Source organism: Tursiops truncatus, chromosome 2, assembly GCF_011762595.2.
Source record: "Tursiops truncatus isolate mTurTru1 chromosome 2, mTurTru1.mat.Y, whole genome shotgun sequence".
Lineage (NCBI taxonomy): Eukaryota > Metazoa > Chordata > Mammalia > Artiodactyla > Delphinidae > Tursiops > Tursiops truncatus.
The window spans coordinates 3,599,174-3,625,190 of record NC_047035.1 but is presented as its reverse complement, the minus strand read 5'-3'; the positions used below and the strand labels follow the sequence as shown (position 1 = coordinate 3,625,190).

At 43.2% G+C, this 26,017-nt stretch overlaps 1 protein-coding gene and 1 long non-coding RNA gene across 16 annotated transcripts in view; one reads left to right on the top strand and one right to left on the bottom strand.

Annotated features, from left to right (window-relative positions):
* Positions 1 to 12,829, bottom strand: part of LOC109552952 (uncharacterized) — a 32,467-nt gene extending 19,638 nt beyond the window's left edge. For all 4 annotated transcript variants that reach the window (XR_012329825.1, XR_012329828.1, XR_012329827.1 and 1 more), the window contains exon 1: positions 12,734 to 12,829. This is a non-coding gene — a long non-coding RNA (uncharacterized lncRNA). The remainder of the gene's footprint in view (positions 1 to 12,733) is intronic.
* The window catches only part of PPP2R5C (protein phosphatase 2 regulatory subunit B'gamma), a 131,796-nt gene that overhangs the window by 25,239 nt on the left and 80,540 nt on the right, over positions 1 to 26,017 (top strand). Inside the window, exons 1-2 of one of the 12 annotated variants that reach the window (XM_019952277.3) lie at positions 12,417 to 12,553; positions 15,715 to 15,855. The exons of 6 other annotated variants lie outside the window; for them this stretch is intronic. Coding sequence is in view for 4 of the 6 variants with exons in the window: in XM_019952242.3 (XP_019807801.1) it covers positions 12,460 to 12,553 (94 nt within the window). In the remaining 2 variants the exon portion in view is untranslated. Of the gene's footprint in view, positions 1 to 12,362; positions 12,554 to 15,714; positions 15,856 to 24,191; positions 24,217 to 26,017 lie in introns of those variants that run through there. 5 more of the 12 variants (XM_019952242.3, XM_019952271.3, XM_073800039.1 and 2 more) reach the window with 5 other exon arrangements.

Below are 26,017 nucleotides of genomic sequence, written 5' to 3'. Positions count from 1 at the left end.
GTGATAATCTACAAGGTATATTGTGGCACCCTGCCAGTGTCTGTTCCCCATCAACCAATGGAAATCCTATTTCCATTAATGCTTTCAGTCAACTCAGGAGAAAGACACTAAAGGTATAAGATTTAGAAACAAAGAGGTGAGATTGCTTTTACATGCAGAGCTCATTAGATACCTGAAAACATCCAAAAAAATCAGCTGAAAAACTAGTGCAAACTATAAGATAATTCAGGAAGGAAGCAGGAGGTGAAAGCAAGATGCAGAAATCAACAACCTCCAAATAAACAATTAACAATTATTTAGAAGACATAATGGAAGAGGAGATCCCATTTACAATAATAGCACCAATAATGAAATATCTGGGCACACACTTGCTAAGAAATGTGCAAAACCCACATGAGGGAAACTTAAAAACACCCCTAAAGGAAATGAAAGTGGCCTTGAACAACTACACACTACACTCTTAGAAAGGGGACTTGAACATCCTAAAGATGCCAGTCCTCTCTGGACATTTTAAAAATTTAATGGAATCACAACAAATATATACCAACAGCTTTTTTTTGCAATGAAATGAGCCAACTCAAAGTTCCTACTGTTTGTAATAATATCATTATTGTTGTCAATCATTTTAATATGATATAGCAATAATTACATCAATGAAATTAGAAATAAAGATTTTCAGTGTAAGATAAAGATAAAACTATGAAAATTCAAGAAACAAGTGAAAACACTACAATGTTATGAATGCACAACTAAAATATATATATATATATATATATATTCTAGAATATATGTTTATGTTCTAGCTCCCTCCACTGAAAGTACCTAAAAGCAACAGCAGTCCAGTAGCAACGACCACCCACTAGTACCCTGATTTTGGTCTCTAATATCATTCCCCACTGAAAGGAATCAGGGTTCGTTGAAAAACGGCTGATTCCAAGTCTGGGGCAGGGAAGGTACAAACAAGCCTGGGGGGACATCTTACTGTGTCACAAATCAAGGAAACAAAAATAAATGAGGCCATGCCAAAAAATACACAGCAGCTAGTCCAAGTATCACACAATGGTTAAAATTATGCACCTGAACATAAAAAAGAGTATGGGGGCTTCCATGGTGGCGCAGTGGTTAAGAACCCGCCTGCCGATGCAGGGGACATGGGTTCAAGCCCTGGTCCAGGAAGATACCGAGTGCTGTAGAGCAACTAAGCCCATGGACCACAACTACTGAGCCTGCACTCTAGAGCCCGTGACCCACAACTACTGAGCCTGCGTGCCACAACTACTGAAGCCCGTGCACCTAGAGCCCGTGCTCCGCAACAAGAGAAGCCACCGCAATGAGAAGCCCGCGCACCACAACGAAGAGCAGCGCCCGCTCGCCACAACTAGGGAAAGCCCACGTGCAGCAATGAAGGCCCAGCGCAGCCATAAATAAATAAATAAAATCTTTAAAAAAAGAGAAGAAAGTATGATTTTAGTAGATTAAAACACACTGACATCAATGAAACACATAATGATATTCAAAAAAGAGAAAGCCAAAAAAAATTTAGTTTTCACCATTTGAGGGAAACTTGTAACTGAAAGGCAAAGAATTAAGCTTACCCTCACTTTCCAGTAGGAGCTGTATGTCAAGATAACCAAATAGTTCTATTTGGCAAGAAATAGCTCTGCTTTTAGAAGAGTGCCAGATTAAACGTTGAAATCTCTAGAGAAACTATTGACTCAGGCAAGGATTATCAAGTGGTGTCTAATGCTTTAATGGAAATAGGAGCATGATTTAAACACCGTTTATTATTCCCATGGTTTTCAGCTGCTGTAAACCGTACTTTAATGTAAATCTTTTGTTGTTCACACTTTTGAACCTTTCCTTAAGCTGGAATCAAGGAAGGGAAGTACTGATCAAAGGCCACGCGTTTTCAAGAACCCTTTAGATGTGCTGTCCAGAGAGGTTGCACCATGAACACGTCTGCCCAGGGCGCAGGAGGTGCCTGTCTGTCCCATTGCCCCTTTCTAGTACTGAGGCCATTTAAATGCTTAAGTCATTCGTTAAGTGGAAAATAGTATTTCCTGTTTTTATTTTTTTAACGTTGAGGCTGAACGTAGTCTTCAGGCCCTGTTCGTTCAAAGATTTCTCTGAGTTAGTCCTTTCTTTTAATATTTTCGGTCTGGAAGGTAGAAGTGTTAAATGAAGAGACCAGTTTTTTTAGGTGACTAATGAATCATGAACTTTGTTTCTTGAGGCCGTTCTCCTTGTTTTAGGAAACAAAGGCCTAGGGAGAAGTCAAAGTTACAATGAAACAACTAGGGCCTAACGTTAACTGGAGACCCTGGGGCAGAAATTTAGAAATGCTAAGTGTTAGGCCATTTGGGAAAGAACTTGTTACATTATTGTTCGGAGAACTTAACTGAATTTTTAAAAATTGGCTTTTGAGTGGCAGTTAAAAATTTATATGTCTTGCCCTCCTTTTGTGCAAATACAATACTTCAACCTCATTCAAAGCAGTTTATTTTCTGATACAATTGAAAGTCTCGCCATACAAGGGATCATTTTTTACTGCTTAAAAATGAATTAGCATCTGTTTAGAGGAACTTTACCTCTTGCCCATTAATTGAAGAATAAAAATGGAATGTGAGAAGTTACCATAGTGCCTGTTCTAATTCTCATGGCTTCAGAAACTCAGCTTTCATCAGTCTTGTTTGTGCCACGTTTGATTCTGTGTCTTCTCTTGACTGCCCACAATAATGGAAGGAAACTTTCATCTTGGTGAGGCACGTGCCAGTTCACAGCAGATATTTACTGACCACCTGGGCTGTCTGGAGCGTGGGGAGGTGGTCAAGACAGTGACAGTGACCAGAGGTGGCTCTTGCTCTGAGGGAGGCCGCAGACCCAGACCCTTGTTCTGGCGGTAGCTGGGGAGCAGAGGTGCCACGGATGCTGCTCTCGTGAACAACTGAGAGCTGGTCTCATGTCAGCCTGAGCCCAGCCTCGAGCCACAGCCTGGGCCTAGGGCGCCCTCCTGTCCGCTCTCGTCAGGCCACAGGCGTGGCTTTTACTCCAGGGTTGGTCTCAAGCCTCTGCCTGTCATACCCTGCAAGCCCCTTCTGGGAAGAACCCAGGGAGTTGGTTTCAACTGGCAGCTGTAATCTTACGTTTCATGTCTAGCTCAGGCCTTCCCCAGACCTCACCTGGATTTCTCCCGGCACCTTACATCACGCACAGACGCACACACTTTGCTTGCGTGCCCTTGCCCACGCCCTGCTGGCTCTGCCTCCTCCAGTGTTTCCTGAGCCACCCTGGCTCAGGCCTGCCTTATCTTTTTTCCTAAATGGTGGTAAAATATACATAGCATAGCATTTATCACTTCAACCATTCGCAAGTGTACCATTCAGTGGCATTAAATAGATTCACATTCCGTGTGCCCATCACCACTGTCTATTCATCGTCCCCAACAAAAGCTCTGTGCCTGTTAATACCTCCCTCTTCCCCTCCCCCAGCCCTGGCACCTACCATTCTACTTCCTGTCTCTGTGACTTTGACTCCTCTAGGGACCTCCTACGAGTGGAATCATACAGAACTTTCTTCCTCATTTTTAAGGCTGCATAACATTCCATCGTGTGGGTGGAGCACCTTTTATCTGTTCATCATGGTGGACACTGGGGTTGCAGAACACACCACACGCTGCTCTGTCTAAAGTGTCACTGAGGGCAGAGGCTGTTTTGGTGCCCAGTCTAGCATCTGCCACGGATCCCCGAGACACAGGTTTGCTGAAGGAATGAAAAGCCCTCTGGGCCCGTCTGCCTGTCCTTCCCACATCCTTCCATTTTCTCAGAACTGTTATGGGGCTGGAACCCCTCCCAGGCTCACGGCTCCCTGCGCCTTAGGTTCTTCTTTGTGAAGTGAGGTTTGTTGCTAATAGTCAACACGAAAGCACTTTGGCGTGTCACGTGTGCTCTGTGTACTTTGTGTGGGTTTCCTACCTTCTCAGAACAAGGAAGGGGGTGAGGACTTGCTTTGGCTTTAAAGGTTTTCCAGCCTAACTGTGGCAAGAACAAAAATAAGCAAAGGTCTCCCAACAGCGCGTTCGGGGCAGATTTTACACCGTCTACTCCGCTCGCCTCCGCTGGCCTTTCCTGGGATAAGCTTGTCCACCCTTTTAAACCACTCGCAGGACTCACTCAGATCAACAGGGCAGCAGGCGCCTGTCCCTTTGACCTTGCTGTTGGCAAGCAGAAGTGCCCTGGCAACCTTTGAACACAGCTGAATGCTAGGTATCTTTGATCTGCCTAAGGAAGAAGTCTATTTTAAACTGTAAGCGAAGCCAAATTTTTTAGGTTAGATATCCTACCCAACAAAATGTACATCACCCATGCCCGTGTAGTTTCCGGTTAAGTGTCTGCTCTGCCAGCAGTGTCAGTGCCTTGCAGTTATGACACCACAACTCTCTGGGCTCAAGACACAACCTTCTTTTGTTTGTTTGTTTGTTTGTTTGTTTGCGGTACGCGGGCCTCCCACTGCTGTGGCCTCTCCCGCCGCAGAGCACAGGCTCCGGACGCGCAGGCTCAGCGGCCATGGCTCACGGGCCCAGCCGCTCCGCGGCATGTGGGATCTTCCCGGACCGGGGCACGAACCCGTGTCCCCCGCATCGGCAGGCGGACCCTCAACCACTGCGCCACCAGGGAAGCCCCCAAGACACAACCTTCTTTTAATGAAAGAAACTGTAAACCTTCTTCACTAAAATATGAGCATACTTAATTTGCCCGTAAAATTGCCCGGGTAGATGAAAATTAAAACCTTCAGCCGAATTTAGAAATGAAAATGTGAAAGTTTTATTCAGAAATGCTACTACAAATGGCAGTTTGTTTTAAAATAAAAGCCCAAATAAAGTGACAGAGGAAGCAGAGAATAAAGAGTAACTCCTTTTCAACCTTCATCTTTGTGCAGTACAGAGATGCTTGTGTTTGCGTCCTTGACAGGTGGACGCACTGAGAGCTGTGGTCTGTCTGCCCACTTTCGGTTCTGGAAGGAGCTCTGCACTGAGCCCAGAAGGGTGCCTTTCCTCCGAGTCAGCTCAAGCCCTTCAGAGCGGCAGGAAGGTTCTCATGGGAGCGTCCAGAAGCGTGGCTGGAGGGTGCCATGGGGGGCATGAGGGCTGGGCACAGACAGCAGTGGAGGGTGGGTGGGAGCCTGGATGGGGGCTTTGCATGCAGGGGGTGGGACGTGTCGTTCTCCAGGTGGTTAGATGGCGTACCCCTCTTGGTTACGCGCCACGGGGACGAGGCATAAAGAGTGGTGAGGGAGTTTTGCAGGATCAGAACTGGGTGTTACTGCTTGATTCGGCCCTTCATTCAGTCAGTTTGATGGAACGCCTGCTGTGTGCCAGGCACTGTCCTGAGGCTGACGGGGAAGAGACCTGTGGCCCAGAGAGGGAGAGGAAGACTTCCCAGAGGGGTTAGTCCAAGCAGAGACCCCGTCAGTGGCTCTGCGGCACCCTCACACTGCAGCCCCAGGGTCGAGACCCTGTTCTTCAAGTGCTACAGTGTCCACTGCTTCCAGCACCTTCCCTATAATGGCTGGAGCAACGTGCGGTGGGATCCTCCTTCAGTGGCAGCTGCCCCCTCCTGAGCCCCCCGCTCCATCGGTGACGTTTGTGCCTTCTAAAAGCCCTGGCGGTGGGGTGATCACAGACAGCCCCTTTACAGGCGAGGAAAGAAGAACCAGCCTGGAGTTACTGAGGGCGGGCGGCCTCTCCCTGAGTAGGCAGTGAAGACTTATGCCCGAGCCGGTGATGGGGCTGCACGTGAGCCTTCTCCAGTGTGTTTGCTGAGTCCTTGTTTCATCCGTGAGGAAAGTACTCTGGCGGCTAATTGAACCTCGAGAGCTTAGATGAGCCTATTGATTCAGTGCAAACTTGCAGTAAAAATTTAAGGAGTCCGTAATGGATTCTTCAAGACGGGGAGTCAACATCCTGTAATTTGTTGGTTCAGTTTGTCAGGCCTAGTTGAGGCTAATTTTGGTTTGTGTGTTTTTACATACTTGATCTCATTTATGCATCACCATAAATTTTTGCATCATATTTCCTGGGTTCCCATCACAGCCCTTTCTCTGTTCTTAGCCTGTGCCTGAGAGGCAGCACTCACTAAGGGATTCTCCCTGCTGTAACTTAATCTACATGTCTTTTTAAAATTGTTACTTTTAATTTTCATCAAAGTATTGTGTGCTTATTTTAGCAATACTGAACAATATAGAGAAGTTTCAGAAAGAAGAACTACCCATAACCAAAACACTCCACGGTGACTACTGTTGATATTTTGAGAGTGTTCCTTTTTATGATCATACTATTTCTGAAAAATTATACACTGCCCTTCTCACGTATATTTTTACGTTACACATTCATAAATATTTTTGATGGATGTGTAATAGTTCACTGTGTGGGATAATCCCTTTGACATTAAGGTTGTTTCTGGTATTTCAGAATCCTAAATAAAAATGTGATGCTGTCAAAAAGAATAAAATACTTAGAATTAACATAGGAGGTGAAAGACTTGTATGCTGAAAACTACAAAACATTGCTGAAAGACATTAAAGAAGACACCAGTAAATGGAAAGCCAATGTGTGTTCATGGATTGGAAGACTTAATATCGTTAAAACATCAGTACTGCCCAAAGAGATCTTCAGATTCAATACAATCTCTGTCAAAATCCTAACAGTGTTTTTTTACGGAGATAGAAAAATTCATCCTAAAATTCACATGGAATCTCCAGGGACCCTGGATAACCAAAGCAATCTTGGAAATGAAGAACAAAATTCTTACATTTCCTGATTTCAAAACTTACTGCAAAGCTGCAGTAATCGAATCAGTGTGGTACCGGCATAAAGACAAACACATACACCAATAGAGTAGAAGAGAGCCAAGAAATAAACCGTCACAGGTATGGTCAAAAGGTTTTCAACAAGGGTGCCACCCACTCTGGGAAAAGGACAGTCTGTTCAACAAATGGCGCTGGAAAAAGTGGATATCCACATGCAAAAGAATGAACTTGGACCCTTATTTTACACCAAACACAAAAATTAACTCAAAGTGGATCAAAGACCTTATAGGAAAACATAGAGGAAAAGCTTCATGATGTTAGATTTATCAATGATTTTTTAGCTATGACACCAAAGCCCAGGCACAAAAAGCAAAAGTAGATAAATTCGACCACATCAAAATTTAAAACTTCTGTGCAGCAAGGGACACAATCAACAAAGTGAAAAGGCAACCCACAAAATGGGAAGAACTATTCGGAGATCATCTATCTGATAAGGGATTAACGTCCAGAATTTATAAAGGACTCCTACAGCTCAACAAGAAAACAAGCCGTTTAAAAAAATGTGCAAAGGGTAACTTCCCTGGTGGCGCAGTGTTTAAGAATCCGCCTGCCAAATCCACCTGCCAATGCAGGGGACACGGGTTTGAGCCCTGGTCCGGGAAGATCCCACATGCCACGGAGCAACTAAGCCTGTGCGCCACAACTACTGAGCCTGCGCTCTAGAGCCCGCAAGCCGCAACTACCGAGCCCGCGTGCCTAGAGCCTGTGCTCCGCAGCAAGAGAAGCCACCACAGTGAGAAGCCGGCGCACCTCAATGAAGAGTAGCCCCTGCTCGCCGCAACTAGAGAAAGCCCGCAGGCAGCAATGAAGACCCAACGCAGCCAAAAAATAATTAATTAAAAACAATAATAATCCGCCTGCCAGTGCAGGGGACACGGATTTGATCCCTGGTCTGGGAAGATCCCACATGCCACAGAGCAACTAAGCCCATGAGCCACAACTCCTGAGCCCGCGTGCTGCAACTGCTGAAGCCCACGCACGTAGAGCCTGTGCTCCACAACAAGAGAAGCCACCGCAATGAGAAGCCCGTGCACCGCAACGAAGAGTAGCCCCTGCTCGCCGCAACTAGAGAAAGCCCGCGTATAGCAACAAAGGCCCAACGCAGCCAAAAAAAAAAAAAAAAAAAGTGCAAGGACTTGAATAGACATTTCTCCAAAGAAGATATACAAATGGACAGTAAGCACATGAAAACATGATTAACATCACTAATCATTAGGAAAATGCAAATCAAAACCACAGTGAGATACCACTTAACACCCACTAGGATGACTACTATCAAAAAACAGAAAATAGCAAGTGTTGGTGAGGATATGGAGAAATTGGAACCCTTGTGCACTGCTGGTGGGAATGTAAAATGATGCTGCCACTATGGAAAACAGCATGGCAGTTCCTCAAAAAACTAAAAATAGAATTACCATACTTTGCACTTTTGGGAATATACCCAAAAGAACTGGAAGCAGAGACTTAAATAGGTATTTATATATTCATATTACAGCAGCATTATTCACAATAGCCAAAAGGCAGAAATAGCCCAAGTGTCTATCAAGGCATGGATAGAACAAAACGTGGCATACCCCTATAATAGATTATCCAGTCTTGAAAAGGGAAGAAATTCTGACACATGCTACTACATGGCCGAACCTTAAGGACACTTACGCTGAGTGAAGTAATTCAGTCACGGAAGGACAAAAACTGCATGATGCCATTTATATCGGGTACCCAGAGTAGTCACATTCATAGAGACAGAAAGTAGAACGATGGTGGCCAGGGGCTGAGAGGAAGAGGATGGGGAGGAAGTGTTTAATGGGGACAGATTGCCTGCTTGGCAAGATGAAGCGAGTTCTGAGGAGGGATGGTGGTCATGGTAGCACAACAATGTGAATGTACTTATGCCACTTAGAGCTGTACACTTAAAAATGATTAAGATGGTAAATTTTATATTATGTATACTTTAGCACAGTTTTTTAAAAAATTTATTTATTTATTTTTGGCTGCGTTTGGGTCTTCATTGCTGCGCGTGGGCTTTCTCTACTTGCAGCGAGCGGGGGCTACTCTTCGTTGCGGTGTGCAGGCTTCTCATTGCGGTGGCTTCTCTTGTTGTGGAGCAGGGGCTCTAGGCGCACGGGCTCAGTAGTTGTGGCACGCGGGCTCAGTAGTTGTGGCTCGCGGGCTCTAGAGCACAGGCTCAGTAGTTGTGGCACACGGGCTTAGTTGCTCTGCGGCATGTGGGATCTTCCCAGACAAGGGCTCGAACCCGTGTCCCCTGCATTGGCGGGCGGATTCTTAACCACTGCGCCACCAGGGAAGTCTCAGCACAGTTTTTTAAATAAATATCTTTTAAAATGTGATGCTCACTCATGGCTACTGCATTTTTGGAATGGACTCCCAAAAGTTAAATTACATAAACAAAGGATCTTTACATATTGCCAAATTATTTTCCAAAAGGATCAAAATAATTTATAGATTTGTTGGCGAGGTTACAACATGCCTTTACCAGTATTAATTATAATTTTTAAAATTATTGCTGATTTGATAGGTGAAGAAATACTTTTTTCATATAATTATTGAGCGGTTATAGTTCTTTTGTAAACTGAATCATTTGAACACTGAGGTCTCAGTGTTTTTCTAATTAATCGCAGTATATTATTAACCTCTTGTAGTTATAGCATTTATACTTCCTTTTGATTTTTGGAGGGAACACACAGAAATTTGTAAATTTTTTAATGTGAGGAATATCCCCTCAAGGTTTGTCCAGTGTTTTTTAATCATCCTTTTCTGGCTTGAGAATTGATATACTCACTTCCCTTTTCTTCTCAAAGCTGTGGGGATTTGTGGGGGGTATGATTTGACTTTTTAAAAATTTAACTGTGTTTGTTTTTTTATTTAACCCGTCTCAGATTTTATTTTGGTAAGACTTAAATTGACTTCTGCCCACATATAGCCAACCAGTTGTCTGAATAATCTTCCCCTTTCCGTGGATTTGAGCTTCCTTCCTTATCCGAATATTACATTTGTACAACTACACTCACTGTTTTGGGAGCTGTTGCTGTCTGTTCCAAGCCCTGTCTCTTAAGCCCACATCACACTGTCCTTCGTTCATAAGCTTTATAGTTGGTAGGACCAGCCTTTCTCATGAGAAATGTTCTCATTCTTCATGCTTTTAATTTTTCCAAGTGAACTTGAGAATTATTTTGTCAGATACCCAGAAAAATAAGGAGACTCCTCTGAATTTTGAATGGAATTGCTTTAAAACTATAAATCAATTTGGGGAAGTGTTAACATCAGCTTATTTATAGTATGTATGCTTCCAGTCCCGAAACACACCGTATCTTTATTTGTGCAAGTCTTTTTTTTTTTCCTCCATATTATTTATCTGCTTGTTTGCTTATTTATATTTTAGAGTATGTTTCATCAGTGATTTCCAGATCACAGACTTTGAGTCCTTTAAAGGACTACTTTATATGCATAAGGCTGCAAAACAGCATGGGGGAAAATCACTAATAAAGTTGAGATCCTTTGATCTGAGATCATTAGGGAAAATACATCAACAAGTGTCTTCACTTTTTCTTTGACTTTAACCTGTATATTTTATACAAAGAGTCTAGGAGTCTTTCCATGTTATTTCTGCATTCCACTCAACAGCACAATCTTAGGACAGGCACATTTCCCCATCTCATCTCATATGAAGTATTAAACTGTTTGAGAACAGGTCCCTCTGTTTTTAAAGTAAGATCTACAGTAAGCATCTGCTTCCTGACCCCTCACAGAGCCCCCTGCAAGCCTCGATCCTTAATGCTGAGTTCATCTGGCACCATTTCCTGCGTGAGGAGGTGATAGTTCTGGGAGAGCCATCCTTGCGCATCTGATGCACCCAGAGGGTCAGCAGCCAGAATCTCAATTCACAATACCTGACTGGGAGCACAGGCTGTGCGGACAGCAGAGGAGCCAGGCAGGTGGGAGGCCCATCACATGACACCCACTCCCCATTGCTTGTTATCATTTAATTCATGGCCAGCTTTGGAATCCAGCAGCTTCCTTCAGCTCTGCGGACGGGGGCAGGGGTAGGATTTGGTTTGCTTTCATTTATTTTCTTAATGGCTATTGATACACATAGTAAAACCTACCTTCTTACTAACGTAGGGGAACTTAATAAGCACTCCCAAACAATTGTAGCACTTCATTTGCTCATTGAAATGTGTGGAGTGCCAGCCCACAGATGTACTGCTAACCCCGGTCCATTTCAGGTGTTTCTTACTGTTGTGTATTATGTTTAGAAACCAAAGGGCTTTTTGGTTCGTGTTCACAAGCTGGGAAAGGGGTGGGGGGGGGGGTGCGAGGGGCGTTGTGTGAGAATTTATAGAAAGAGAAGACATGGTTTGGACAAACTTAGTTGTGTGTGTGTGTGTGTGTGTGTGTGTGTGTGTGAAGGAGTGAGTAATTTTTTTCAGTTCTGCCTGGCAAAGAGGTTTTTCTCATAGCTTATTCATTTTCATTTGGAGCTAGTAATAGCACTTCTTTTTGTAGGGAATCATCTCTCCAGCACACACGTATACCCCCTCCCCAGGCCAGGATACTCCAATTCAGAAATGATGTCCTTCTTCTTCAGCTTTTCACATTAACCTTTTTTGAAGATAGGAAATTAAGATCTGAATAATAGCTTTTAATACTAGACCCATTTTAAAAAAAAGTGAAATATCTTTTTTTAATTAAAAAATTTAATTTAAACAAAACGTAAAAAATTAAATAAAAGTGGTATGTTGACATCTTTAAGGTACAAAAATAAACACTTGCATTCTATTTTATGACTTTAACTTTCACAGCCAGGTGGTATAAATAACTTTAACTTACAGCACTTTCTACCTATTAAATTTAAAGAAGCTTTCATTTTTCATATAATTTTTTAACTGAATTTTTCCAATAAAAAAATTAGATCCCGAAAAAGGTGTTTGAAGATTATTAATTCGTAACTTGGTAGTAGGAAAGGTTGAACAAGAGTCCAAACTGATGAATTGGGATTGTGTAATATTTGGATAGCCAATTTGCTTTAAAAAAAAACAAAACTAGGTTGCCAAAATACTAAATATGATACAGATATTTAAAGTAATTAGAATAGAAAATAGGAGGTGGCCAGGCGGGTATAAGGTACCAGTGAATTTGGGGTACCAGTTAGAGAAATGCTAAAATTTAAAGTTCATGCAGACACACATGCACACTTTTTTTTTTTTTTTTTGTGGTAGCTCTCTCAGAATCATGTGTTTATAGTCTGGCCAGGGTTGTGGCCTCAGTCCTGCCCCTTAAGAAATGGGATCTTTGCCTAAAAGTTATTGAGAAATGAAGACTGCAGAAAGCCAAAAAATGTCCAGGCTTTCCATGCACACTGACAGCCAAACAGAATGCTCTTTCCATTTGCAGTTTTTTTAGTGTCATTTTAAGTTGCAGCTTCCGGCCAATCAGCGAGCCCCGTGCCTGCTGACATCACGAACCAGCCAGTTCCCTCCAGCTGCAGAGAGCTTCAGTTTGTCTTTTTTTTTTAAACTAAAATGGAGGCTGGTTTCTTGCCTTAAGGAGTACATTGCCTTTCCCGCTGAAGTCTAGATGTTGACATGTAATAAAGCGGGCAGCAGGATGGTGGTGGATGCGGCCAACTCCAATGGGCCTTTCCAGCCCGTGGCCCTTCTCCATATTCGAGGTAAGTTATTGTGTGTTTCACTGAAACGGAACCTTCTGTGGTTAGTTAATAAATGGCTATTGTGCTTCAGATAAGAAAAGCAGGAAGTCCTTTCTAGTAGAATTCACCCCGTTTTGCGGCAGACCTAACCAGAGGAGGCTGGGTGTGTCACTGCAATTTGGCATTTTACGAACTACTTACAGAATTTGAGTCTTGAGAGAGGCCTTGCATGCATAGTTCAAAGCTGGTTTTTCTGCTTTCTGCTCGCTCTCCCATCCCCCTTTCAGAGCCGTGCTGATGTCAAAGGATGTGAAGTCACTGCCCGGGGAAGGCATTGGGCGGGGGGTAGGAAGGAGAGGCGGGCGGCACGCCTGGCCAAGTTGTCCGTGCGCAGAGTTTCTGTTACATCTGTGTTGCTTAACACCCTGAAGGTTTCACCGGGACACACGTCTGAATTAACGATGAATTGCAGTCAGAAAATATGCAGAAATGATTAGAAAAGAACTTCTTTGAAAGGATTGTTTTCGTTCTTGCCCTGGAGCCTAAAAGAGAAATAGACTCGTGCTTTGAAATATTGGAATCCGTCGTGGGTCATAATTTCTGAGCTGTTAGCGTTTTTATTGAATAGTAGGAGATACTTTGCACTTAAATAGGCTTTGTATTGACATTTGCCTTTAAAATTTTAAATGGCAACAAGTTTTCGATGAGTGTATAGATCACTTTTAATAATTACAGTTTGCCACTTGTAGTTTATACGGAATTGGAGTTCAGAATTTAGCTTAAAACACAATTAGCATAGTAATTAATAATTATATTAAAATATAGGTATCAGGATAATCATATACTTTTTCTTAGCATTTAAAAGTATTTGTTATACAAATTTTTTGTTCATAATTGGGTGAAGTAGAAAATGGATGTTAAGCTTCATCATACCACTTTAAAATTTATACAGTATCACAGCTCTGTCCCTAACAGAACAGTTCTGTCAGAATCTCCTTTAAGGACCCATGTCAAGGAAGGGTGGGGGCAGGATCTCTAGGTGACTAATAGTCTGTATGACTAAAATACCAGACAAGATTTTTCAGATCCTAGGGTGTTTGCAGATAAAGGAAATAAAACCACATGAATACCCAGTCTGTTGGAATAAAATGGGTGTTGCTTTTCTCTCCAAACCCTCTTGAAAGAAGCTGGTGGAAATTAATGTCCACAATGACCAACCTGTAGATCACATTGTTTTGTAGTGCACCCAGGAAAGAGCAAATGTTGACCACAGATGGCACTCAGGTATTTTAGTTGCAGGAGCCAAATGGGCAAAAACAAAATGTAATTGTGTTTCGATATAAGTTCTTAAATGGTGACTGACTAGCAAAAAGAAAACTTTATAGCATATAAAATGTGTATTTTGATACTTTTAAGGTATCTTCTTATAAATAACAGATTGTTTTAGTTTGAGTTTTCTGATTTCATTAAACATTTAATGTACTAGTCATTTTTTGAACTTTATTCTGAAATGGAATTGTTTGATTTTATATCTTATACCACATTGTTTTTGTTGTTTTTAATTCCAAGACTTTACTGTGACCACTTTGAATTTTTTTGCTGTTGGTTGAGTGGTTGGTTGCTGTCTAATTGTGAAGGGAAAAAGTAGTGAAGCGTATTAACCTAAAAGAGACTTGAGATTTTAAGAAGGGGTAACCTTTAGGGCCTAAAACTAACTTCTGGGTCAAACAGTGAACTAGCTAAAACTTGAACGCTTGATTTACTCATCAGGACTTTTTAGAGCAAGCATGTTAATGTGTGGTTTAGCAAAATTTATTTTGTTTGTATTGGCTTTTAGAGTCTTGATCAATTTAATATCCACTATGCATCTCCTCTGTATGTCCAGTGCTGAGAGTCCCCACCCCAGAGGAATGGATGGTTTAGTGGGAGACCCACACAGGGGCCCTGGTGCAGGAGGGGCACAGGAAGAGCTGACTCTGGGCAGGTGCTAGGACAGAGAGCAGGGGCTGATGTAATCGTGATGCTGGGAAGGGGAGGGGGCAACACTGAGGCTTACCACCAACTCAGGGTGCATTTAGAGAAGAAGGGTCTTCCGCACAGAGGTAAAGTCACCAGCCCAAGGTCACTCAGCCTGTAAGTGGTAGGGCCAGAGTCCAAACCAAGGCAGTTACACAAACCAAGGCAGTTGTTTTGTTTTGTTTAGAATCTTTTAAAAAAAATTTTTTTTTGTTTTATTTTAAAAATAGAAATGTTGGCTGTTTGTAGAACCTTTTGCCACAGGATTACAATAGCGGGTTTTTCCCCAGTGTCTTATCAACATCCGTGCGTTTCAGTGGCCTCTGGTATATGACAGTTTTTGTGCCTAGGGTCCATTTCTTCATTCATTTTACAAATATTTGTCAAGTCGCTACCACCACGTGCCAAGCAGGAACCTAATTCGGAATATGAAGCAAGCCCTGTGGCCCAGCTTTCAGAGTTTACAGTCCCCTGGGTGGTGGGGCAGTCAAGTGAACAAATCAATCAATACGATCACTAAACTGATGAGTAGTCCCAGTCGGTTTGATATTTGTCTCCTATTACATAGTCTAGAGTTTGCAGTTAATATAGTGAATTAGCATATCCTAAAAAGTCCAAGTGTGACAGGAACATGTTGCTGAAAAGTCTAAACTTTTCTGTCTGTAGAAGGAGAAGGCGTCACCTGGAGGAACTTGATGGCTGTAAATTTAGCTTGATGACTTAAATCCTGTACTTCCAGGGCTGTCCGAGAGAACTGTCTGCGATGGTGGAATGTCCTCTGTGCTGTCCACTACAGTGGCCCCTGGTCACATGTGACTGTTGAGCCCTTAAAACGTGGCTACTGCAACTGAGAAACTGAATTTTTAATTTTACTTCATTTTAGTTATTTTAAATTTAAATAGACATGTGTCTAGTGGCTGCTGTATTGGACAGCACAGTTCTAGACTGGGATCGAGAGACTTTTTCAGAAAAGGCTGGAAAGTAAATATTTTTGGCTGAGAAAGCAGCCATAGATAGGCATGACTGTGTTCCAGTAGAGCTTTATTTACAAAAGCAGGTGGCTGGCCAGATTTGGCCCGTGGGACATAGTTTGCCCACCCCTGTTCTAGACTATTCCTTGAATTGTAATTGCCTGTTAAGTATAGTAAAATATATTTCACTTCCAGAGCCAGGTTTAAGGCAAGAATAGCCAAGCCAAAAAAGATGTTAATGGCCAGAGAGGAAGAGAGCGACCTCCATCCTGTGCCAGCTGGCTTTTACTCTGGCCTCAAGCAAGTTGTTAACTGCTCCGATCTTGTAGTCGGTTGGTGAGTCCTGTCTCTGAAAGACTGAGGAGTAACCTCGGCCTGGTGGGGAGCTGGAGAGCAAACTATTCTCTGTGTAAACCCATTTTTCCTGGGGAATGGAAGTCTGATTATAGAAGAGTTTGTTTTCTCACAAGTATTCCTGAGTCACCAATTCAATGAAAGTCTTTACCTTTCCAAAAAAATTTAGAAAAGAACGAGCAGGGGGCAGTGTAGGGTGTCAAACCCGAAGGCTTCCTTTCCCGCTGCAGCCCATCTGATGACTTAGCCAGCGCTGCTAAGCACACCTGTGCACATGCACGTGCACTTGCACGCGGGTTCCCAGGTGTGGGACACTCCTGCGTGATTAAAGTCAGTGAATGTTGTGAGGATGGATGCCTAGCACTGTCCTCATTCCCAGAACTAGGAAGGAAAAATGTCATTGACGACCAAAAACAAAGACCCCTCAAGAGCTCAAACCAGTGATGCTTTCTCTCCGAATAGTGTATCAGTCCAACTCCAGGTGTTTGCTGCACTAACATCTGTGTGTTGTGTGGCTGTCACTGTCTATGAGGCGGCTTTTTAGAAGTACACCTTTAAAGCTCCCTGGAATGAGCCTGTGTGAAGTTGTTTTCTCTTGTCATTCCTGCCAGTGAGGAAGGAAACCAGAGTAACAAATAACTCTCTGGGGGGTGCATGTCTGTGTTAAAGCCTGCACAACTTTTGTTAATTAGTCTTCCCGGAACTGATCATGACTCCTGCCTTGCAGCAAAAGCTAAACTCCTAGAATTTTTTCATTAAAAGATGTTAATTGTGTGGAAGAATGAGACAAAAGTAAAGAAGCAAGGTTAGTAGTCAAGAAAAGGGTGTGTGTTTTTGAATCTAGGGAAGGACCGTGTCTTCGAAGGCACAGAGGTTTGGGGTACACCCTGCTCCATTTCCACACATCAGGTAGCACTGCAGGGTGGTTCTCCTCCTATCCGACGGCGGCCTGCCAGATGTGATGCGCTTTTGTGAACACTGCCCGACTTGTTCCTCCCAGCATTCTTGCCCGGGAGGTCGGCCGGACGCATCCTAGTCACTCCTCCCCAAGGTTACCAGGCTGTAAGGCCAAGTCCAGGGCCCCTGCCCCTGTGTCAGCTACATGTCCCCAAGCCGCTGCTGGTGGCCGTCCCAGAAGGAAAGGCAGCCACATATGTCATCTTCTGGTATTATCTTTTTGACCTTTTTTGGAGACCCAGCTAAAGCTGGCCTGCAGTCTTTGGGGAGGCTCTGGATTTCCAGGTGATAAGATGAGACAAAGCACCCTTCTGTCAGCCCAGCTCCTGGCCATGCAGAGCATCCCAGACCAGAGGCCGGAGCAAGGGGCCGGTGCAGGCAAGACCTCTGTCACCCACATCTGCTTCCAGACAAGGCCCACCTCACCTCCTCTTCCCTGTCAGATGGGAAAAGTACCACCAAGGATGCGGAGAACTCCAAAACTGGGGTAGTTTCTCTCACTAATGTACTCAAGGAAAAATCTTTCTTATTAATCTTGGAAAGACGTGGCTAAAGTGCACAAGGACAAACTACTACAGCAAGAAAAGTCTGGTTTTGTTTCAGGCCCTTGAATTATTCATAAATCAAAAACCCCTCTAGTTAAAAAGAAAAGCTAAAGAGATGTAACAGTCAAATATAGTGAGTGAATCTGTATCAGATCTTTGTTCTAAAAACAAAACAAAGTAAAATCAAGCCTGCAGAAGACATTGGCCGAGTGCAGAGCGATGTGGGACGCTATGGAATTACTGTTAGTTTTAAAGGGATTGTGATCTGTAGGCACTGTCCTCATTCTTAGGAATTGCAGATGGAGGTATTTAGGGGTGAAGTATCATGATCTCTGCAACTTATTTCAAATAACAAGGAGAAAAATAAATGTAAAGCAAATATGCTAATATGTGAACAATTGGTGAATCTGGGGAAGTGGTTATACAGGTGTACACGTTGAATACAAGTATTCAGCTTCTGTGTAGGTTTAAACTTTTCCATAATGTTTGGGAGAAATGTCTTCAAAATGTTCTGCTTTAGAAAAAATGTGCAAAGGACATGTAATTACTTAGAAATTGTTTCCTAAATAGTGAGCAGTGGTCTTTTATATTCAAGTTTTGGCTTTTCCTGTGTTTTTCCTTTTACTCCATTGCTGACAAATTAGTGGCCAGTGAAATAATCAGGTGGTGAAATAATCAGGCGGGGGCTTGGTCATCCCAGGTGGGGTGAGGTTGAGACCCTGTAGCCCAGTGCCTTATTGGTGGCCTCCTGCAGCCAGCACGGTCCCCTTGTTGCTAACTTGTAGTGGCTGCACAGACAGCTGCACCATCTTACCGAACGGTGTTTTGGGGACATACACCTTTTTTTGATGTTTATTGGCATTTTTATTGGACTTTTAAAGCATAACAGTTTAACGGCACGCTCTTAGGTAAAAGCAAGGTTCCCTCTGAACTTGAGAGGCAGGGTGCTTAGTGGTTAAGGGCGGGGGGTCTGAAGCCACAAGGCTGGGGTCGGATCCCTGCTCCCACCCCACCACTGGTTAGCTGAGCTGTCTTGGGCAGGCTAACTCACTTCTCTGCTTGGAAATGGGAATGAAATGGGGATAAAAGGACCCACCTCTCTGTATTTTTATGAGGGTTGGTTAAATGAGTGCATACACACAAGACGCTTAAAATGGTGCCGGAGTGTTGTAAGACTATGGGAAGTGTTAGTGGTTGCTGTGGTTATCGTCTCTTTTCTAGGTCACTGTGGTAATTCAGAGCCCAGCATCTTAACCACAACTTATTTTATTTTTCCGCTGCTGTATTACCTGTATTTGTTCATCTTGAAGCTTATCTGTCTCTGTCTCTGTCTGTTCTCTCCCTCTCCCATTTACCAAGCCTCTCTTCTTGCAATTTGCTTGTCATTTCACCACCTGGAAGAAATCAGTATCATTGATGATCCTGGAGTGTGCACTGTGTTCTGCTTGTAGACTGTGTGTAAAATTACCTAGTAAGGTGATCCAAAGTCTCTCTAGTCAGAGTGTACTTACTGACCCCCTTTCAGACTTTTCACTCTCAGGGATCTAGTCTGTTAATAAGAAATCAGCATTTAATACATTCCTCTCCTCACCCCATTTTTAACTCTTTTGAAGAAAAGTGTTTTAGCATAAGATTCATAAGGAATTCTGCTTTTAGAAGTTAGAGATTTTATCTGTGATTAGTCCCACATCGGGTGACTTCACTTGTCATTTCCCCTTAGTTGTATTTAAATGCAGATGTTGCTTTCTGATGCTTTAGCAACTGGACTTCCAAAAGTTTACTGTCAAATTGTCAAATCCCACTACATTAAACTCCTGAATTCCTTTTTTGTGTTGGGATTTTTAAATGAAGATATTATTTGGTGGGACTTCCCCGGCGGTCCAGTGGTTAAGGCTCTGCGCTTCCAATGCAGGGGGCACGGGTTTGATCCCTGGTCAGGGAACTAAGCTCCCACATGCTGCACGGTGTGGCCAAAAAAAAAAAAGATAGTATTTGAACTAAGTGGGATCCAGACTATAACCTTATACCTTATTGCTTCAAGTTTTAATATTGTGGTATTTTTAATAGAGCTTGAGCTGTTTCACCTGTTTGATTAGGTTTTTCAGTCTCTGCTTTGTCGTTGATGTGTGTGAACTTCGTGTATTACATTTGGATTTTTATCTGCTGGTTGTGTTATTCACCAGCAATGTGTTCTAATTATGGTATTTTGACTTATAAAGTTATGAAAATAGTAATGTTTCACTCTAGGGAGCAAGCCTAGTTTTCCTAAATTGCTGGTCCTTTATTCTTGGTAGACTTCAAGGAGGAAGAAATGGGGCGGGGGTGGTCTGTGTATGTTTGCATTTGTAGATCATTTTGATACATATACAACTAGAAGTTGTTTTTTTCACCTTCAGGTAGTAGGCCAGGCTTCTCTAGGGGTGGTATATGATAACCTTGTTTTCACAACTCTGAAGCTGTGACGATATCCTCAGCATTTCCATAGGGCAGTGTTTGTAGGTGCGGTCATTGGGCCCCTGGAGTCCCTGAGATACTTCCAAGGGATCTGCAAGGTCAAAACTGTCTTTCCAAGACTGCGAAGGCCTTTTTTGCCTCTTTCACCGTGTGGCCGTTCGCCCTGATGGTGCAAAGCCAGTGGTGGGTAGAAGAGCTCCTTGCTTGGAGTACGCAGTGGTGTCCAGCTAGAAACCAGCGTGTGCTCCACCACGCCACACCAGTCGGACCTAAGACCATCCTTGATGAAGCATGAAACGTTAGGGTTGGTAAATCTCAGCCCTTGCAAACACACCTTTTAATAACATTTTGTGGATGATGTGCAAAGTTCACACAGAGCCCTCGGGCACACTGCAGTACGGTGGCAGTCTCTAGGAGCACTGCACGGTCGTGTGAGTTGCAGGCTGAACTAGCCACTTTCTTCAGGAACATCATTTTTATTCAATACTTGAAAGAACAAAAGACAGACAGATTGGGTTAGTAAGACCTGAATATTTGACGTTTGCTTTCTCGAAAAGGAATGAAGGCAGCCTGTCAATTCAGGGGAAACAGCAGTGACACTATTTGTTGCCTATGATAAAATTCAGACTTGCAAGCAAAAATTTGAATTTTGGAAAACTTGTATCCGCCAGCGTGAACCTGACAGCTCCTGGTGCCGACGGCTCCTGGTGATATTAACAAACAGGGCTTCTTGATGTGAACGGTGGAAGATCTGCATGACTGCATGCCATCACATTCAGTAATGCTGCAAACATGCATGGGCAGGAGACACATTGAAATTGCAGGACACATCTCAGGGTTTGAGGCCACTGAAACATCCATCAATATGGTTCCAGATTCCATGGTGCAACTAATCTTTAAGAAACTACCACTTATTGAATGTTAGCATAGACTCAAAGAAGAATATCGACAATTTTTTTTAAAAGCCATTGAAATACCTCCCGTTTTCAACTAAACATGTCTGTGAAGGCTGGGCTTCTTTTCATATACTTCAAGCAAAATACCATATCAAACAGATTGAATACAGAAGCAGAAATGCAGGTCTACCTGTCTTTTAAGCAAGGCTTTAAAGAAATAGGCAGAAATGTAAAACAGTGTCATTCTTCCTGCTGTTTTTTTAATGAAGTTATCCTCAAAATGATATTTATGTTAGCACGAAATGAGTCCATTCCTCTCATCTTAAATGAATTAATAAGTAAATGTTTTAAACATTCTCTAATCTGGTCATTATCAGTAGGTAGAACCCACGTGACCTAAGCTCTTCAGGGTCCTCCAGACTTTTTTAGAGGACATGATCCTGACACCAAAAAAACTGAAGACCCTTGGCCTAGGAGAGCTCTCTAGCATGAGCGGGATGTGACCCTGACCCTGTTTTTTACCAAGCCTCTGTATTTTTTCTCTTCCTACCTCAAAAAAAAACTTCCCAGATTAACTAGTCAGCTAGTAATGTAAACAGGTCTCTCAGGCCACAGTGGGAGGTGATAACTCCACCCAGCGTGTGGGCAGTGGAGTCACCCCAGGACCCGGGGCCTCTCTTTTGGCCTTAGTCAGCTTCCATTTATCTTTTTAATCTTTTAAAAAAATCCATATGTGAATATAGCCACTTTGAAAATTTTTTTTAATTACGAATAAAACTAAAATTCTCCCTAGCTTTATCCCCAGAATCAGCCTCCTACCTTTCCTGGCATCTCAGAGCAAATTGTTTGGAGTTTGCTGTATATCATTCCACATCTCTGTCTGTGTGTGCGTATTTTCACATTAAATAATGTAAATATGGATTTATTTATTCACTGAAAGTATACAGTATTTTTTTTTCCTTTTTTTTTTTTTGACACGCAGTGTTCCCGGACCAGGGATTGAATCCAGGCCCTCGGCAGTGAAAGCACAGAGTCCTAACCACTGGACCGCCAGGGAATTCCCTGGTTTTTTATTTCTTAAGAAAAAAAGTTGACATGATAGCAGTTTTAGAAAACTAAACTTCTTACAAGGTCTTAGCATCTTGATAGTTTTCTAAAATAATTGATGATGTTCAGAGCTAGTGTTACGTTGTATTATCCTGAATTGGTACTATGTATACATACATTACATAAACTCTTAAGTGTGGTCTTCCGCGTCTTCCTGCTAATTTGCTTTAAACTCTCTTGGTGGACATCTGGGAGGAGGCAGGAACTAGAGGAGCACCTGCTCCGTGCCTGGACCATCCCAGGGACCATCGCAGACACTTAATGCCCACAGCCGGATGGGAAAGAAGCTCTGTGCTCGTTCTACAGACATCAAAAACGAATGTCCACGAGCAGACCTGACCAGATAGTGAGCGACAAGGCCTGAAGAAACCGTGCACTGTTTGACTAGAACTTGGACCACTTCTGCCACACCAAGCTGCAGGACATGTGGACAGTTCTGTGTGCTTGAGGCCTGGTCCCGGGGAGACATCTCACTTCAGAGAACATGGATGACCCTTCTTCCCTGCTGTTTAGAATATTTTACTAGACTTTGAAAACATTGGGATTTTGTCAATTTAGCGACCCCCCCCCTCCCCTTCCCAAATTAGATCTAATCGTACCAGAATCGAGCTAGCGGACTCAAGGCGAAGGCCTAACAGTGTCGCTTACCGGGTCACTGGTGTCCTTGACTGTCTCCATACCTTCCTGAGTCTGCGAATGCATTATATTTTAAAATGCGTTTGATTAAATTACTTATTTTCAAGGGAATTGAAAGAAAGGAGCTTAGATTCAAATTCCAGCCTGCTGTCCCTGAGGACAAAAGTACAGGATAAGAATGAGCAGATTCCTCCTTTTCTCTTATCCTTAGTTAAGAGAAATGCTATGCTGGTAGAAAACTTGAGTGACTGTCCAATGAGTGAGGGTTTTTTTTAAGACTTTAATAAATTCAGATACTTTTTTTCTTTGCAATAAAGTCACAAATGACATTATATTGAAGAGGTGTTATTAATCTTAAACAAAGGTTAACTTAAGTTTACACTTCAAGCCAAAGTTAAACTTGTGATGTCCTGAAATGTTTTGCTTGTCTTCTTCCTCTCTGCCTACTTCTTCCCCTTAAGCACTCCTTTCTTATTTTGTCTCATTTATTCTCCAGAGGAGGCCATCAGATATTTAAACTGACCTTTTCTAAGGCATGTAAACTTTCTTGGGTTGACTTTTCTTATTCAAATAGTACAGTATCAGTGCATATGAATTCTGGATTTTTCACTTCTAAGTGTTGTGCATCAGTTCAATGTAAACTTTCAAAATTTTAACCTTGAATTTTTGTGTTTAATTTGGTATGCGTTGCAATTATCAGTATCCAATTAAATAAACGTAGACTGCCCTGCCTACGTAGATTAGGAAAATATCTTTTGGGGGGTATGCGTGTGCATGTGCACGCACATGTGTTTCTGTAAAGCCAAATACCAACTTATAAAAAACAGTTCAATCTCCAGTCTTGTTGTTTAGTATATAGGCTTAATCCTTTGCTTATTTGAGCCTTTCCTCTATTTTAAAAAAGGAGAGCCTTTAAGTGAAATGTAAGCTAAACTTGGAGCCCCTAAAATAATTTTTAAAACTGTACATCATGTTAAAAATATAAAGGGGAGTTTAAGAAGCATATTTGGTAAAGTGTTCTTCGTCAGGAAACAGGGACTTATCAGCCAGTTAATAGCCTTGACTGTGACATCCAAAGTAACTGAAAACACGCTGCCCAGGTAAATATTTATACCAGTTAGGAGTGTGCAGAAATGAGGCACAGCAGCCCAAGAGCCAATGCAGCTCAGGCGCCTGCCATCCCCGTGTGCTTCCTTGCATACTGTCTGGTACACCAAGCATTACCGTAATGCATTTCTTCCAGAGTTTTTCAAAATTGTGTGGCCTTAAGAGAGATTGTTTAGGAAGACCGGTTTCCTCGGAGCAGTTTGGTCCTCCCCGTCTGCAGCATGGCCGAATAGCCAAAGGAGGGTGGAGACGCTTGTCTGTCATTAGCGCCCAGGAACCTTTTTCATCTTCAGACCTCCTTGCAGGTGTTCATTAACCATCCTATTTCCTATGAGACAGCAAACAGGTATTATTAGTCCTATTTTTACGGCTGTGGAAGCCAAGGCAGAGAGGTTCCCGGACTTGCCTAAGGTCAGAAGGAAGAGCTCTTGGGTTTTCTGACTCACAACTCCGGGCTCACACCTCTCTGGATGTGCACAGGGCTGCTCTCACAGGCTCCTTTATCACAGAGATCTAGCCACGCAGTACTTTCTGCTCTCAGTTTTTCACAGCGGTGTAGAGTGCAGTGCAGCTGAAACCAGGTTAGTTGATCTTATGGTGTCATCTAGAAAAACAGGAGATGCAGATTCTGGGTCATGAAGGTAAGGCTGTACCTTGGGGGTTTGTGGGTACGGATGAAATTAAGTCAGTGGGGCCTAAAAGTGCACCCACTTGCCCCTTAGCGTAGCCTGGAAACTCCCGTTGAAGAAACATGGACTCGGGGACTGCTTTCCACTTCGTTTAAGGAACTTGTACATCCTGAAAGATTTACATTGAAGCTGCATTTTCAGCATAGCTAATGAGTATTTCAGTGCTGAACATAAACTTAGTACTGGTAAAGATTCCTCATGAGTAATTCTTTGAATTTAGAACAAAGTGAGATATATTGTTCTATTGGTAGTAATAGAATTTGGAGCTTTTGGGCTGTAAGGAGGAGAGACATTCTTTATCTGAAAACTGGCTGTTTTAGTTTAGGCATTTGTCCGAGGGGAGACAGTAGTAAAGACAACTACTTCTTGATGATGTATACAACTGAGGGGATGTTTACATTGTAGTTTATAAAAAGCCTGTGAACTCATGTTCCTGGTTTTCATAAAGCCCTACGATACTCCGTGTGTGTGCTCTTGTTGACTTCAGTGTTGGTGGCATAGCCGCGCTGCATCCTTCGTTGTGCCGCATAAGGTTAAAAGTAAGACCAAAATTTTTAGTTAACTGAGTTTGCTTCAAAGGGAAGGAAAACTTTATGGAATATACCTAACAGAAAGGAGAACAAAATTTAGCTTTGACCTTTTGCCTTACGGCCACCTAAAGCTTTGTCTCATTCCCTTGACAAATATTTGTAAATCACCACCTTGGTGGTTGGCACTGTGCTGGGCGCTGAAGGTGATGTCTGTGCACCTTCAGACTGGCACCAAGGAGGAGGGAGCGGGCCTGGGGGCGGGGGCAGGCCTCCCAAGAGAAGCAATACTTGATAAGCTCACTGGTGGTCCCCGGTTCAGCGCACTGGGGAGTGTGTTGTGAATGGAGTGTGGCAATGTGGTGAGAGAAATGCTGGGAAAGGGTTTATGTCAAGTAAGTAGCGTCTCTTTGTGGACTGATGAGTGGAGTACGCGTCAGCGAGCAGTGGATGAGGAGGCCACTGCAGAGTGTGCCGCCCCCGCTGGTCCTCGCGCAGGGAGGGAGGGCCAGGCTACTTCTGTTACGGCTCCACGGTGAACCTCAAAGACAGGCGGGAAACTAAAAGTGATACCTTTGTTGGGGGGACGCCAGGGTTTTCACGGTGCGCGTGTGTGTGTGCGTGCGCGCGTGTGTATTTGAACCCCGTAAACATAATACCTATTCAAAAACGTAAAAGAGAGGCAGAGCATTAAGAGTAGAGAGCATATGTGATTATTGATCTTCACGGTCAGAATCAGAGGGTACTGTCTTTCTATGTTTCTGTGCTGTGCTCTTAGTTAACTGGCTAGAACACAGTATGGAAAGGCCACGATCATGGATTTGGATTTGAGACGTGACCAGAGGTTACCTTTGCCGGTCCTTGCCCAGCCTGTTTACGTGCACACCCTCACTCGTGAGGGCAGCAGAGCATGGAATGCAGGAGGATCGGGCAACTCAGTCACCCTCCACACCCCAACCAGGGCCTCACTCAGATCATCTGGTTCTGATTGAACTGACCTTTCATTGTTGTGTTTCATTTTGTTGAATGAACCAGTTTTGCTGTGCTTCAGGTATTGTCACTCTGCAGTCAGCCCTCTTTCTTTCTTGTGTGTGAATGGTAAGGCTGCCAAAGCCAGATCTGCTGCAGACCCGAATTTCAGCGTCGTCTTCAGCAGGGTGTGTTTTCAGAAATTTCCAGGGCAGGAGGGGGAATTTAAGAAGGAAGTTGGGGAAGGTGAGGCCGAA